Source organism: Brachypodium distachyon, chromosome 2, assembly GCF_000005505.3.
Source record: "Brachypodium distachyon strain Bd21 chromosome 2, Brachypodium_distachyon_v3.0, whole genome shotgun sequence".
Classification (NCBI taxonomy): domain Eukaryota; kingdom Viridiplantae; phylum Streptophyta; class Magnoliopsida; order Poales; family Poaceae; genus Brachypodium; species Brachypodium distachyon.
In genome coordinates, this window is record NC_016132.3 from 46,433,942 (window position 1) to 46,448,628 (window position 14,687).

Below are 14,687 nucleotides of genomic sequence, written 5' to 3' on the forward strand. Positions count from 1 at the left end.
CATTATAAATACTCTGTCGATCATCGTTTGCAGAACGACAATCGCTCTCTCTCTCTCTCCCCCCGCTCTTTTTTAGACTTTGAAAGCTTTGTTTCTTCGAAAGGTGCACTTTATTAAAAACATAAAAATCTCGTTTTAGATCCGGCGTGACACGACATTTTCTAGAAACCGTGCGCATCCCGCGTCCCGGCAGCAGAAAGGCATGTATGGTCTCCCCCCCCGCTGTCCCTTTCCACGGGTGCGCGTCGGGTCCCGCTCCGCCGGCCGGCCCCGCGTCCCCATCCGGGCCGAAGCAGCGAGCCGCGACTTGCCTGGTCCACCAGAAACAAACAGAAAAGAAATCCTGCTCCGTAGTATAGTATATATCCCTTCCCTACGGGCCACGCACGGCTCCACCCTCCGCAACCAAACCCAACCACGCAAACGCGACGCGGTACCTCCTCCCCCCGTGACCCGAACCCACCGCTCCTTACGGTCCTGCCACGCGGTTTGTTTCCCTTCCCACGGTTAAATTGACCCGAGCCGAGCCCCGTCGTGGCCACCCGGGGTCCTGGACTGAGCGATGAGGCAGCAGCTGTGGCGAGGGCTCCTCCTGCTCCTACTGTGCTGCTGACTGACTACGCGGAAAAGCCCGATTTCTCACCAATTTCCTTTTCTTTCCTTTCCTCCGCCCCGCCCCGATAAGAAGCTTCCTCCTGTCCTCGTCTCCTCCTCCCGGCCTCCCCCTCTTCTTCTCCGTCAACCCCAAAAATCCCCGTTTAGGAACCCGCCAAGTAAGTTAGTACTACTACAGGAGAAATCCATCTCCCTTCTTCACCAGGCTCCGATTCAGAAACCGCTTCCTTCCACGTACGGGCTCTAGCTGCTCCTCACCACCAGGTTCGGGACTCGGACTCGAAGCCAGCCGAGGAGCGGATCGAGTAAAAGCGCGTCTAGCCCCGAGCCGAGACGAGGAGGAAGAGGCCGGGACACAATCATGGACTCGGAGCACTGGATCTCGCGCCTCGCCGCCGCCAAGCGCTTCTACGCCGCGCAGCTCGGCCACATCGACGGTGCGACAATCCCGTCTCCCCTTGCCACTCATCTTCGCCGCCGCCCTTATGTGTGAATACTTTTTAGTTTTTTTTTACTGATTTCTTGTTGGATTAGGTGCAGATATGGCCGGGATGGGGATGGAGGAGGTGGAGATGGACATGGACATGGAGGACGACGAGGAGATGGACATGGAGATGGAGATGCAGCTGGACGACGCCAGATGGCCGGAGGTGGCGTGCCCGTACTGCTACGAGGACTACGACCTCGGCTCCCTCTGCGTCCACCTCGAGGAGGACCACCCCTACGAGCCCCACCCCGCGGTCAGTCAATCTTCGCCCTCCCCTCCCCTCCCCTCCCTGCAACAATCTTGACTCTCATAGTCTCATGTGATGCTCAAAACTTATATCTTGTATATAAGTACGTTTGAGATGTGGAAAATTGGAGGTGTTGACCGCGGAGGAACTCATGATTTTAGCTATTTTTTATTTTGATAGTGCATCATCTCCTTCATGTTTGAAGTACGGAAAATGCTAAGCAACTATAGCTTTACGAAATGCAACTGTACTCTCTACTCGTGCTTAGGTGTCTCAGGAGGTAGAGTCGGGTATTTTATCAGTAAACTACAACGCAGCACTGGTTATGTATTCAGACCTAACTGAGGTTGGGAATTAGGGGTTTGTAGAGGAAAGAGCTTGTACCTTGGCCCAGAAATCAAGAGGTTTAGGGTCAATTGCTAACATATCGGACTTCCAAGCTCTGAAAGCTATTGTGTCTTGTACTTGAACTTCAAGGTCTACTTCTGGAAACAATGCGTTGTAGTTCCTTTTGCATTTGATTGCCAACATAGTATTTCTATCATACTGCCCAGTGTGCACCTTACAATTGGTGGGAAATTGTTACTAGCATTTAGTCTGAGAATATTGTCATGATCACTTAAGCTATGCTGGGCCGACATATAAGTTTTGCTGGACAACATGGGCTAACACATAAGAGAAGTAATCCACTTACGTTGCAACTGGTGTGTTTCAACCAACTTAAAGTTTGTGGTAACTTTCTACCTGTTAGGATGCATAATACAGTTTCTTTGGTTTGGAGAGAAAAGGGTTGGACTGTTCAAACAGATTTGTCTATATCTTCCCCTAATTTATTTTTCTGTTCTTATTTCAGCCCTGTCCCATCTGCTCTGAAAAGATTACAAGAGAGATGCTAAATCATATAACCAGGCAACATGGTTACTTGTTCAAGGTTTCTCCCTCCACCTCTTCCGTGTGCACGCACACAATCACTACTCATGGATAACTTGGCTAAAAAATCAATGTTCCTTCATTAGCAGTGTTTTCTGATGCCTTCTTTTATTCTTGGCATCTACAGAATGGCAACCGGTTGCGCAGATTCGTTATTCCTGAGAGCCGTGCACTTTCTTTACTGAGCCGAGATCTACGTGATGCTCATTTGCAGGCGCTTCTAGGAGGCGGTCATAGTCGTAGGTCAAGCAACACGACCACCACTACCACCACAAATATTTATGCTGATCCACTGCTTTCATCCTTTGGGCTGGGCTTTGCAACATCAGATGCCGAGGGACCATCAAAATCATCAGTTCTGATTCCAGATGATACTTCAATGCTTAAGGAGGCACCTCCTCAACCGTGGGAATCAAGGTATATGATTTTGCTGTTATCAGGCTGATTGCCCTACCAGATTTAATCTCTGTGGATTATTTACATCTAATGCCTTCGAAACCATGTACACTCTTTTTTTAATGGGAAAATGAATTTACAATTTCAACCTCCAATCTACCTGTCGTGACCAAAATATTTTAGAAATTATTTAAGCCAATACCTTGTCTTTGAATTTGAAACTGACCCCTTCCTATTATTCAAAAAAAAATTGTATTTGTGAGCAAATGTTTTAGTTTTGAATTGCTCCTTGGGTTTGCTTAGATAAGCTGTTGCTTAGCTGAATCTAGAATTATGACACGATAATTTGACATGGCCAATCCTTTCTCTTCAATAACTATATTCCTTCTTCCCCCTAAAGGAAATGTTATGCAAGGTTGCAATAATGAAAACTGCACGTAGAAGTAGAAGATACAATTTTGCTTTGCTCTGGAGAGGTTAGTGCATTTGGGTCGTTTGAGGCAAAAGGATTTCTTAGTCACGCTTCTCGTTTATATATGTGCTCAAGTGATGTGCTTCCAAAGCTTTTTTTGAAAAATCTTTAAGGACATGTTTCCCCCCCTTACAATATATGCATGTACAGACCTAAATCTGTTTTTTCAACTGCAGTATTGACGCATCCCTCACGAGTGAGGAAAGGGAACAAAAGCGGAAACAGGCCACTAGCAGAGCGACCTTTGTGCAAGACCTGGTGCTCTCAACTTTATTTCAAGACGATTGACTGCTCAAATAGCCCTACATCCTTGTTAGATGGGCGCTTGTTCATGCTGATTTGGATAGAAAACAACAGCACTCTGCTCGAGTTGGTGAATCTAACTTGGGCAACAGAGAGATGGTCTGCTGCCCCGTTTAGTGCGAAGTTGATTTGGGCATGAAATACACCTTAATTTATGGTTGCTGCCCCGTAACATCATTTTTACCAAATTATCGGGCAGCAATACCTTTGCCTTGATTGTACTTGTTGTACTATCCTCTTCATTGTCAAGGAACATTGGTTTTTAGTTGTACCAACATACGACAGCTGTTACAGTACTATACAATGGCAATGGCAAATACAGAAGTTCCACTTGTGGAAACAATGAAAGCAGAATTCATGTCCTTGTATACCATGCTGGTATTGTCAAATAGAAGTTGCGCCACACAAATGCTGTGCCTTGGACTAAGGATTCGGTACTCCCTTCTTATGGTCGTTGTCTTTTTTCTTTTCTGGAGAGGAGAGATCAGGAGAGCGCCACACCGGAAGACTAAGTGGTGCCCCACTTAGATTCTCCGAAGATTCATTAACAAGGAATGTTTAAACGCTCATTTTGAATCAGCGGAGTTATCTCATCAGGAAATCCACGCGACCACATAACGAAGCAGCCCTGTCATCTACCTACGTTCACGTTCACCTAAAGGTGGCTAGCCGTATTTTTGTAGCGAGAGATCTTTGGCTCTATCATGAAGAAGCAACCTCTTTAACTTCTAATAATTCTATAAAATAAAATATGTTCCAATCCCATAGCAAACCTTGCCACTCTATTCCATGAAGTAGATTAGGGAAGGCAGAACCAAGGACAATGGTGTCATTGCTCTAATATAGTACTCCCTCCGATCCATATTAATTATCTCGAATTTGTCCAAATATGGATATATCTATGTCTAAAAACCGTCTAAATACATGTAATATTTCAACAAGCAGTATGGATCGGAAGGAGTAGTACTGTATTTAATTGAGAGCATGAGGTAAGATGATATGTAGTGTAACCATGTGATTTTCATCATTTTTGTAGAACCATTTGTTTCCGCACAAAGGAATATTTTTCACTATAGAACCAAGTCGAGCATCATTCCTCAAACCAAACACATGATGGATTTATACTATAGAATCATTTCGTCCCAATACTTGATTCCACCAACCAAACACTACATAATGTTTAGGTAACATGATTTTCTAACCCATAGCAAACCAGTAGATACAAAAAGAGGCAAATCATCTTATCATCTCATGAGCATTTACCAGCAAAAACGAAAGAATAGACGAGGAAACTCATCTTCACATCTCATACATAAGCACATGATGCAAATCGTCTTATCACCGCATGAGCTTTCGCCGGCAAAAACGAAAAGAGGAGACGATGAAAGTCATCTTCACATCTCATACATAATCAGGCACAAGGCATGACGAACATGCTCAAGATTCAGACGGTGGCACTACTGCCATGCAAACCAGAAACAAGACGCAACATTTGGCATGACAGGTATAACACAATTGGGATACAGCTAGCAGCGCTGCCGAAAAGGCCAAACCAATGATAATTCTGGGAGGGCAAATGATGCGAAATTACAATCTCCCCGCAATTCAGAGGTATGTGCATGTAAAAGGAGAAGCAGCAATTCCGGCTTTACAACAAAAATGGCATCACCCAACGAACGGCATGAAGAGGTGCATTCAGGATACTGTTTGTACAGCTCTGTTTCGCTAAAAGTAACTAACAAAATCTCGAACTATGAATATTTAGCCGAATCGACATCTCATTAAGCTTGATTGTATCATCTCTACCACAGAAATCCATGTTTACACCAAGAAGAATCAAGGAAAGAGGTTGCCTGTACAATGAGCTAACATCCATCTACTCTAAACCAGAAGCCTCTGAACCTGCAGAGCAATCTCAAAGTTAGTTATCTTTGAGTAGCTTTGCATAAACTACTTGACCATGTGCTATCAACTTACCATACATCACGAAGAGGAACTGCACCACCAGAATAATGAGGCAGGTCATTTTGAGAAATTGAAGATGAATTTAGCTGCAAGAAAAGTGAAGTTTGATGAATTTATCTGAATGAACAAATATCTAATGAAACAGATTATGTTCAAGATACCTGATGAATAATCATTAAAGCTAACATGTGCAGAATCAGACCAATTACTCCTAAATGTACTGTTTATAGGCACTCTTGTGAAAAACAAACAGGATACACAAGTCCACACTTATCATACCTTAAACTCCATGTGCTTTTTTGCCAGTAATCATCTGAGAAATATGAAGTCCCCTGCTGAATGCTTCATTAAATAAGATCCTTGTTTGCATTTCCTGGAGCCCAGGCAACCATGACAACACAGCTACAGGAGCCATAACAATTACTCCAAACATCATATCATACAGGCGTGCCACAGTAACAACAGTTTTCCAAACCGTCTCAGACCTCCTCAAGTATGGCTTGAACACCAGAGCAATAGATATGATTCCCCAGCCAGTTGGCAGAAAAGCCAAAAGGCTAGTAAAGGCATCAATGAACTGAAACTTGGTGAATTCTAACAGCACGACAATAGCAGTCACAGTGGCACCAACAATAATAGCCTGAACAAGCCGATACCGTATGTGCTTCTTTGCTGAATATCTGTCTCGGAAGTAAGCAACTGTGACAAGAGCCACAAAAGCCAGCAGTATGCATGTCCATGAAAGAAGATAGACAAGGATGCTTCTACTCCCATTGGCGATGTGAAGCCGATAAACAATTGCATACTGAAAGAAGAAATATCGGAGGTCTATAATAATTTCCAAGATGCTCCCCCACAGACCAGTCGTCCGAAGATGATCAGTTTCCTCTTCCCACCACTTTTCCCAGCTTTGATCTGACTTCACTGAGATTCCACCCTGGAACCAGAGCCAGTTAAGGAAATCCTCAAAATCATTAAAATTCTTTAGCCAGTCCAAACCTGATGGATTAAAAATGAAGGGGGCAAGAATCCAGGAGGACACCAAAAACCAACTGGAAATTGTCAGCAGGATGTACACTAAAGTATTCCCAGAGCTGCTGCTGTAAGATGCATAAACAACCAATATCACGCCAAGCTCTATTGCTTTGAGAAAATGACTACGGGCATATAGCCGGTAGTTCTCAGCGAATTTCTTGTGCTCCACAACAAAACCACGGCCAGTAGCCCGATACTTTGCACCTCCATGAAGGATTGTCCGCCCATAATAGTGTGTCTTGGTTCCCATTGAGAAGGTGTAGAAAACAGATGCAAACTGTAATTGCATTTTTAAGAAATCCCACACAGCATTAAGGAAGCCATGCTCAAGTGAGTTCTCAATAATCATTGGCAGTGCTGTGAACAGGCCCAGCTGTATGACAAACTGCTGGTTCAGGACAGCTCCCAGGGCTGCATTATTCGTAGAGCTAGTATTCTTGCTGATGTAATCCTCAAGCCCACTAAGTGCAAGATAAAACCGTCCCCATACAAATGCATAGACAGTTAGCACAACCATCATTGTGTTGAAATAAAATCCAATGGTTGTGTAAAAGAAAGAGAGCATCCGAAAGAAATCCAATCTGTGGCCCAGTCTGTAAACATCTCGGCTGAGAGTTTGCTCACCATTGCCACTGGCAACCTTGGCTTCAAACATAGAAACCTGGTTGAGCCCCACATCCCTTCCTTTACCAACCTGGACGTATTCATGGTGTGTAACATTACCCCCACGAAGGGTACAATTGAATCCAGCAAATATATCCTCACTGATGTTGATTACTCTTGATGCTTTACTGATACCACCTCGGCCCAAGAACCAAAGACGATCAAACACATCTGGGTGGCCATAATGCATTCTAACCTTCAGTGGATTAGCTAGTACCCGCTGTCCCAGAGTGACAAAACTTGTTTCCTGGGCAGACATAAACCAAGCTAGAGAAGACACAGAGCCAGTGAACACATGTTCCCGAACCCCAAGAATTTTTGGTTTCCTAATTCCATAATGGCGATTGAACTCTTCTAGCAGATTTCTCATCTTGAGAGCCTCTTCAAAATAGTTGTCTTGGTTCATATCAATGGTTTGTACTGCATCACCCCTTGTGAAGATGAGTGCGTGATTCTGGTTCTCTGGCTTGCCTTCACCAAGCTTCAGTTGTCCAGGCAACTTAACACGATAAATCTCGACCTCTTGCTGCAAATGCTGGTCATATTTCACAAGGACGGAGAAGTACTCTGTTTCACCACCACTTGTGTGCTTTTCGTCAACATAGGCAACACGAAGTGCTTCATAATTCTTCATTAGCTCCAATATCTCATAAGCATGAGGGTCATTTTTAGCTTTCTGCTGACCATAAATTTGGCATGCAACCACATAAGTGTATTTCATGAGAACAGTCCCATACTCACTACCTTTAAACAAGGAGCTCACACCACTTGTTGCTCTGCTTAGTGCGCGTGACGAAGATGCCCTGCTATAATACCCTGACCCACCAGCACCCCCATCTCGTCTCGATGATCCGATTCTTGAGGAACCCATTGTAGCAAGCTCCCTTGATCCAGTTCGTAGATCATGTTCAGAAGCGGAATCAAGAAATGTCAGCATCTTGAGAGCCTCATAATAGTACATCATCCCCCTCACAGTGCGTGATAGTGTCTGTCCCCTGAATGAGACCCAGTGCCGCAGATCTCTTAACCTTTGCTTCTCACTATACAGCTCCTTAATATCAGACATACCCTCACGCTTCATGCGCTCAATGAAGAAATCCCACTCGTCTGGGTAAATCTGTTGCAGATAGTATAGGATTGAGATGCCATCTTCATTTTCCTTATAGAGCTGGTCCTTGTTATACAACACCTCTTCGTTATAATATGGTGTCAAAACACTGAAGGCCATCATCTTCTCCACCTGGGTTGCTCGTGGTATGTTCATGAACAATGAGTTGCTGAAAAAAGCAATCCTCCGACGAGCTTCAAGGTTCTTTGGAACATTGACCATAGAGTCCCTTGAGGTCAGGATGGTGTGCATGCGCCGCACCTGCTTATAGAAGGTGGCATTCTCCTCGTCTGGCAACACAACAGTGTCCACAAAGAGAAGGCTGGTGGGCCTCGACTGTGCCAAACCTTCATTCCTTAGCTGTTCCATGCTCCTTTTCTCAGTCTGGAAGTCACGAACCACAACATCATAGAGAGTCTGAAGAGCATTGACAATCTTAGTAATATCCTTGTTGGGCTTCAGAAGTAGACTTAATAGTGCTACCAGCTTTGCATGGACATTTTGCATCACAGACATCTTATACTCCACAGTAAACTTCTCCAACTTCATTGATTCATCGAACTCACGAAACAACTGTGTCACAATGCCATGTTCCTCAGTCCTTTCCTTGATGATCTCTAACAGCAAGTATTTTGCACTATCATATACCTCAATGACCGCACAACGACGATAATCATTCTTGCAGATCTTCCTCCAGAGCCTGCGATCAGGTCCTGGAACCTCCTTCGCCTGACCAAGTGCAAGTGACAGCTCATTACAAAGCAAGAAGCATGGCCAGCGGATCACACGCACATTCCACAGTTCAGGTGGTAGCTCAAGAAGCTCAACTTCGAGATCACTTACAATGTCCTCCTCCCTGAACTTGGTGATAATCTCGTTCCAAATAAGTGCAAAGCGGCGTGCCTCTACCTGATTTGACTCAATCTTACGGAACGATCGGCTGAACCCATACCGTAGCTGTAGTCGCTGCCAGAAATTCCGAAGCCGGTTGGGCAAGAAGGTGCGCTCATTCACATGCTGCTCCTCTGGCATGATGTTGAATGACATGGCACTTGCAAAGAACTGGAACCGAAGCCTCAGTTGTTTCATGTCACGGATCTCCCCCAAATGTGCAAACAGCCCCACAAATGCACCAGCTAGAGAAGAGAAGATAGCATACCAAATCTGGATATCCATGAGGTATATCAAAACTACCGGTAACCACAGTATGAACACAGCAAATCGATTGCTCTGCCCAAAGAACTCATGCCAAGCATATGGGACCTTACTCAGCCTGTATATCTCTTTTGTGGGTTTTACAAGTGGCCTGATCTGTAGGAAATAGCTAAAGGAAAACTTCACAGCAAGCAGAAGCACCCAGAAAATTGAATATTTCACATTGTCGAAGGTGCCCTCACGAAGCCCACGGCCAACGAAGCTGCGGCTCTGAAACCACCAGGTGAGAGCATAACAGATCTTCCAGTTTGTCTTCTCCAATGCGTTTCGCACCCAAGGTATGATGAAAAGTGTGATGGCAAGGACCTCAGGGATCACAAACACTGCTGCTGCATATAAAAACCTCATGATTCGTGAATTGGCCGCCTGTGACCAGCCCCGGTCACTGTCCCTCTGGTTCCAGATTCCCTTGTAAAGCACAGCAAATACAAGGACCCACCCAGCAGCCACAATGGCCTTGAGCACCATGCGCACTGCAAGCATGCGGCCATCCCTGAACGCACGGCGGATCTGTGTACCGATGTCCAGCAGCGACTGCAGGAAGCGGAGTGCAGCCCAGGTGATGAAAACGGTGAGCACACGCACCTGGGCTTCACGGCGCGCCTGGAGATTCTGCCACGGCCAAGTCGCACCATCCCATGCCACAATGGCTGCGGCCTGCAAGTAGAGCACCAGCATAACCCACAGCCTGTCGAAGCTCCGGTAAATGTTCCAGAACGAGCGGACCTCAACGAAGCCTGTCTTGCGCACGCGACTGCGATCAGGTGGTGTCAGGAAGAATTGCCGCGACTGCTCCATGGGCCAACCGAGGCGGTCGAACACGTCGCGGCGCCAGAAGTACTCGTTAATGTCATCATAGTTCCGCCAGGCAGCATGGGGCGCGGTTCCGTTGCGGCTAGACTCGACCTCAGAGCTAATGACACCATAAATAGGCGTGACGACGCGGGTGAGGAAGGCGTTCTCGCCGTGCACGGCAGGGTTGGCGGGGCGGCCCGTCGCGGTATCGGTGTATCCCTCCAGGATTCTGTGCAGCTCGAGCGCCATGTGGTGGTAGATGTAGCAGAGGCACTCGGGCACGAAGCGGAGGTTGGCGGCCTCGCCCCAGACGAGGAGGTGGAGCCCCGCGAAGAGCAAATCGGCGCGGGGGTCGGCGTCGGGGACGTAGACGTTGGGGCGGCGGCCGAGGAAGCCGCACCACGAGGTGTAGTTGCGGAGGAGCTTCCTGCGGAGGGAGCGCGCGATGCGGGGCTCGAGGGTGTCGGAGAAGTCGGCGGAGGAGAGGCGCATCTGCGCGTTGGCCAGCAGGAGCACGAGGTGCTCGCGCTGGTTCCGCACGTTGTCCCGCTGGAAGCCGAAGAAGGCGCCGAGCCAGTCCATGAGGTCCTGGTCCGCGCGCCACTGCGAGTAGGGCGGCGGGCGGAGGCCCCCCACCGCCCGGAGCGCCGCCGCCGCCGCCCGCACCTCGGGGAAGCGGAGCGACGGGTGCTCGGCGAGGAGGTCGTGGATGGGTATGATGTTGTAGGGCTCGCCGGCCGCCGGGGCGGCGGCCGACGCCACGCGGCGCGTGGTGGCGCGCGGCGTGGTCATGGCAGCATTTGGGTTTAGGGTTAGATCTGGGTGGTGGGGTGGAAGAGGAAACTCTGGTTTGGGTTTTGGGGAAGGATGGTTTGAAAATTGAATCTGCTCCGTGCGAAGCTGGCGTGGGGAGGAGAAGACGGAGGCGGAGGAACTGAAAACGGTGTGGGGCGCGTCGCGTGCGAGCCGGCCGCGTGCGTGGCTTGGCTGGCGAGAGAGACGGGGCCGGGGGATGAGGAAACGCTCGCGTAATTAGCCGGAACTCATGGGGTGCATCCGGGAAATGGACCTCAGTTTCGTGTTGATTTGGAATGGATCTGATGAGGGGTTGATTTTGGGTGAAGCTTCTTCCGTCCGAATGAATTGCTGCCCTTTTTAACTCCGTCGCATCTCGTGTGCGTCTGTATCTTTTGGTCATGATTTTCAACGGAAAAACGCGTTTGTTCCTCGTTATTTTGCTAAAGAATTGATTTTTTAATCATGTCATTTCTTAGAGGAAACTATGAGTACTTGATAAGATAGTAGTGAATTCATCATTACAGATCTGTTGCCAAATATCAGGATTAATTGAGGAAAAGGTGGGTCATTAAAAGCTTCTTCCCGGACACATTTTGCTAGAATTGATGCGAAAAGATCGTTTTCCTTGCTCTTGTACGTGTATCAACCATTTAATATATTTTTTTTTCTTGGGAAAATTTGTTCTACACACCGTTATTTTGTGTCCTTTGCTCAGACACATTACTTAATTGTGTCTTTGTTAAATACCATTATAATTTTGTGGTTGTTTGCTACAACACACTCTGACATGTAAGACTTCATTGTCAGCCACTCAATAGCTTTCTTCCTCCTCTCGCACATCTCCGATCTCATCCTGCAATTTCTTTCACGCGTCGCTGTTGTTTGTTGCCTACTTATCCATCTCGCGTGACTCTAATGCGTATTGAACGAAGTTGAGCAGTGTATAAGTATGTGTATACGGTGTGTTGTAAATTATCCTAGAAAAAAGAGAAATACAAAGAAAAAAACAAGGCTCGACACGGGTGACGGGCCTTTGGGTATCCATCAAACTCGATTTTTCAAGCTAAGTGTGTGTAGGTGCGTGTTCTGCTTTCGACCAACCCCGATTAGGCGAAGGAGGAGATCGAGCTAGCATTGCTTACTGTTGTTAGGCAGAGGAGGAAATCGAGCTAGCTTTGCTTGTTGTTCGTTGTTGTGTGCGCGCCGTGAGTTTGAGACCTAGGATTTGGGTTGATTTCCAACGGCGTGGCGGTGCAGTGGCCGCAAGAGGAGGAGGTGTACAGCGCCGATGAGCAGCTAGCTCCACCATGATACTAGAGTGGAGACGGTGCAAGAGGCTCAACGAGAGCTTTGAGGCGCACAGAGGCCTGATTCCTCTCAGATCAAAGATATGATGTGATCGGTGATGTGCTAGAGGAGGAAGAAGGCCATTGAATGGTTGACAATGAAGCTCTACACGTCAGAGTGTGTTGTAACAAATGGCTACAAAATCATAATGGTACTCAATAAAGACACGAGGAATGTGTCTGAACAAGGGACACGAAATAACGGTGTCCAAAAGCATATTTCCCCTTTTTTCTGTGGTCATGATTTTCAATGGAAAACACATTTTGTTTAGAGGAACATGTAACTTTATTCAAAGTCGAGAACCATTACGGGTACAGTGCTTTGAATCATAGACGCTAAAAATTACAAGGCAACTCATATAATTAAGAATTACAATAAAATCTCTAAAAGACATTTTTTCCGTGGTATCATTCTCTGCATCACGAATGGAAAACGTGTGCGTTCCTCGTTCTTTTGCCAAAAATTGAAGAAATGATGTCATTTCTTAGAGGAAATACTAGGAGCACTTGATAAGAATAGAGTGGATTCATCGTTACACACTGTTGCCAAAATCAGGAATAATTAAAGAAAATGTGGGCCATTAAAGTTGTCTTCCCAGACACATTTCCACTGGAATTGATCTGAAAAGATTGTTTTCTCGGCTACAATGACACAAGGGAAATACAGAGGAGCATTGTGCCTAGTGTCCCACTGATTATAGACGTTGAGATATTTTCCTCTTTTTCATAAATGTTGGTGTATTTGGTTTAGTGACAAGCCTTTGGTCAAGAATAGTTTATTAATATATGTTTTTAAGACATGAATTTATAACAATAAATTCGTCTTCAAAAGTTATTGCTGATAATTGTGTTTTGTATCATATAAATTACATATTAATCAAGTTATTATTAGTCGATAAAACTAAATACATCAACCTTTGTGAAAAAAGAGAAAGTATACCTTATTTAACATGTATAGATATATTTGCTACTATCTCTGATTCTAAACTCTTGACTCAAATTTGTCCAAATATGGACGTAGCTATTCTTAAAAAACGTATAGATACATAAAATATTTCGACAACAATTTAGAATCGGAGGATGCATTTATCAAACCATATCCTGGCAGGTGGTCTCGAGTGACAAAAGTAAACGTGATATTTAATAGGTTTCGTTTTCGTCTAGACCCGTTTTTTTTGCTAATCATACAATTTCGCAGGACTTCGCTTGTTTCAGCAGGAAGCAACGCACTTTTTTTGTGTGTACGCGTACAATCTGGCACTTCATGCTACATTTCGCGTTGTGATAGCTATTCACTCGTACTCCACACAAGACAAGCTACTTATATATCGCGATCTAAATGAAGTGCACGATGCATGATTGTCAGTGGAGAGATACAGTCCAGAAATTGGCATAGTGCTCTTTTTTTCTGAAAAACGGAGGGAAGAAACAACCCTCGTTTTCCCTGTCTGGCTGTGATCTGATCTACTACAGGTGAAGGTCAGCCGCGAGCCGCCTCGTCTGGACGGGTTCTCCTTTCCCCGGCCGGGTGGGGATATTCGCCGCAAAGACGGGCGATCCCACCGATAAAGCCAATCCTTGTCTGTGGGCTGTGGCACCGAAACTTCAAATTCGGGAGGGCGAAGGCACAAAATTCCCATGTGCAAGCGACGGCCAGGAACGGAAAAGTCTGGAGTCGGAAAACGCCATTCAACGGCCGAAGACGCGGTGACGTATCGTTACGCCACAAAGAACCTGGCGTCGCCGCCGAGCTGGCTCGTATTGTATCACAACCAGCACCGCCTAAATTTGATTGCATTTTTAATTGCTAACCACATTTGCCACGTGGTGGAAAAAAAAACCCAGCACCGCTCAAATTCGAACCAGCTTCGTTTCTTTTACTATTCTCTCCAGCACGTACGAGCAAGGACAAGAAGCCAGGGACCTGAAGGACGGACCGTCGATTTTTCCCTGTGTTTTTTTCTGATCAACTGTGTATGCTTCTTTTAAATTTTTCTTCAGAATCCGGTGCGTCAGAAATGAGAAGCATCTCTCTGCAGGTCCAGAGACCAGAAGTCCAGATCCGGCGCCACCGTCCACTGCGGTACCACGTGAAGCATCTCCGCCAGTCCAGATCCGGAGCCCGGGCCCCGCGGCGCCTCAGTCTGATGAGCTGCACAAGCTGCTCTTTTGTCGTTAGACCACATAGTAGCTGAGAAAATGATCGCGTGCAACATAAATTCTTCTAACGGAAGACACCTCGCAACTTAAACGAATGAGCATATAGCCCCATATTAGGACTCTGAAACTGACTTGTCATATCCTTTGGCCAT

At 46.2% G+C, this 14,687-nt stretch overlaps 2 protein-coding genes and 2 non-coding genes across 7 annotated transcripts; 1 reads left to right on the forward strand and 3 right to left on the reverse strand.

Moving 5' to 3' along the window:
* Nucleotides 1-523: 523 nt before the first annotated feature.
* Nucleotides 524-3,818, forward strand: LOC100831126 (protein DEHYDRATION-INDUCED 19 homolog 3). 4 transcript variants are annotated; one of them, XM_010233825.3, is made up of 5 exons: nucleotides 524-1,052; nucleotides 1,150-1,355; nucleotides 2,203-2,280; nucleotides 2,494-2,696; nucleotides 3,324-3,818. In XM_010233825.3, exons 1-5 carry the CDS (start codon nucleotides 977-979, stop codon nucleotides 3,433-3,435), a joined length of 675 nt encoding a protein of 224 aa, XP_010232127.1. In that variant the 5' UTR covers nucleotides 524-976; the 3' UTR covers nucleotides 3,436-3,818. The 4 variants fall into 4 exon arrangements, with proteins under 4 accessions (XP_010232127.1, XP_010232126.1, XP_003569540.1 ...); XM_010233824.3 differs by having other exon boundaries at nucleotides 525-1,052; nucleotides 2,407-2,696; XM_003569492.4 differs by having other exon boundaries at nucleotides 526-1,052; nucleotides 1,156-1,355; nucleotides 2,407-2,696.
* A 1,139-nt stretch (nucleotides 3,819-4,957) lies between these two features.
* Nucleotides 4,958-11,254, reverse strand: LOC100827979 (callose synthase 12). Its single transcript, XM_003566935.4, has 3 exons — nucleotides 5,695-11,254; nucleotides 5,428-5,501; nucleotides 4,958-5,352 (listed from the first exon to the last, which is right to left on the reverse strand). The coding sequence occupies exon 1, from the start codon at nucleotides 11,021-11,023 to the stop codon at nucleotides 5,696-5,698; it is 5,328 nt and encodes a 1,775-aa protein (XP_003566983.1). The 5' UTR covers nucleotides 11,024-11,254; the 3' UTR covers nucleotides 4,958-5,352; nucleotides 5,428-5,501; nucleotide 5,695.
* On the reverse strand, nucleotides 8,009-8,088 carry LOC112271254. Its single transcript, XR_002964246.1, has one exon. It is a non-coding gene; the product is annotated as a small nucleolar RNA J33 (small nucleolar RNA).
* A 2,078-nt stretch (nucleotides 11,255-13,332) lies between the features above and the next one.
* MIR5183 (microRNA MIR5183) lies at nucleotides 13,333-13,484 on the reverse strand. Its single transcript, NR_126931.1, has one exon. It is a non-coding gene; the product is annotated as a microRNA MIR5183 (primary transcript).
* Nucleotides 13,485-14,687: the final 1,203 nt, after the last annotated feature.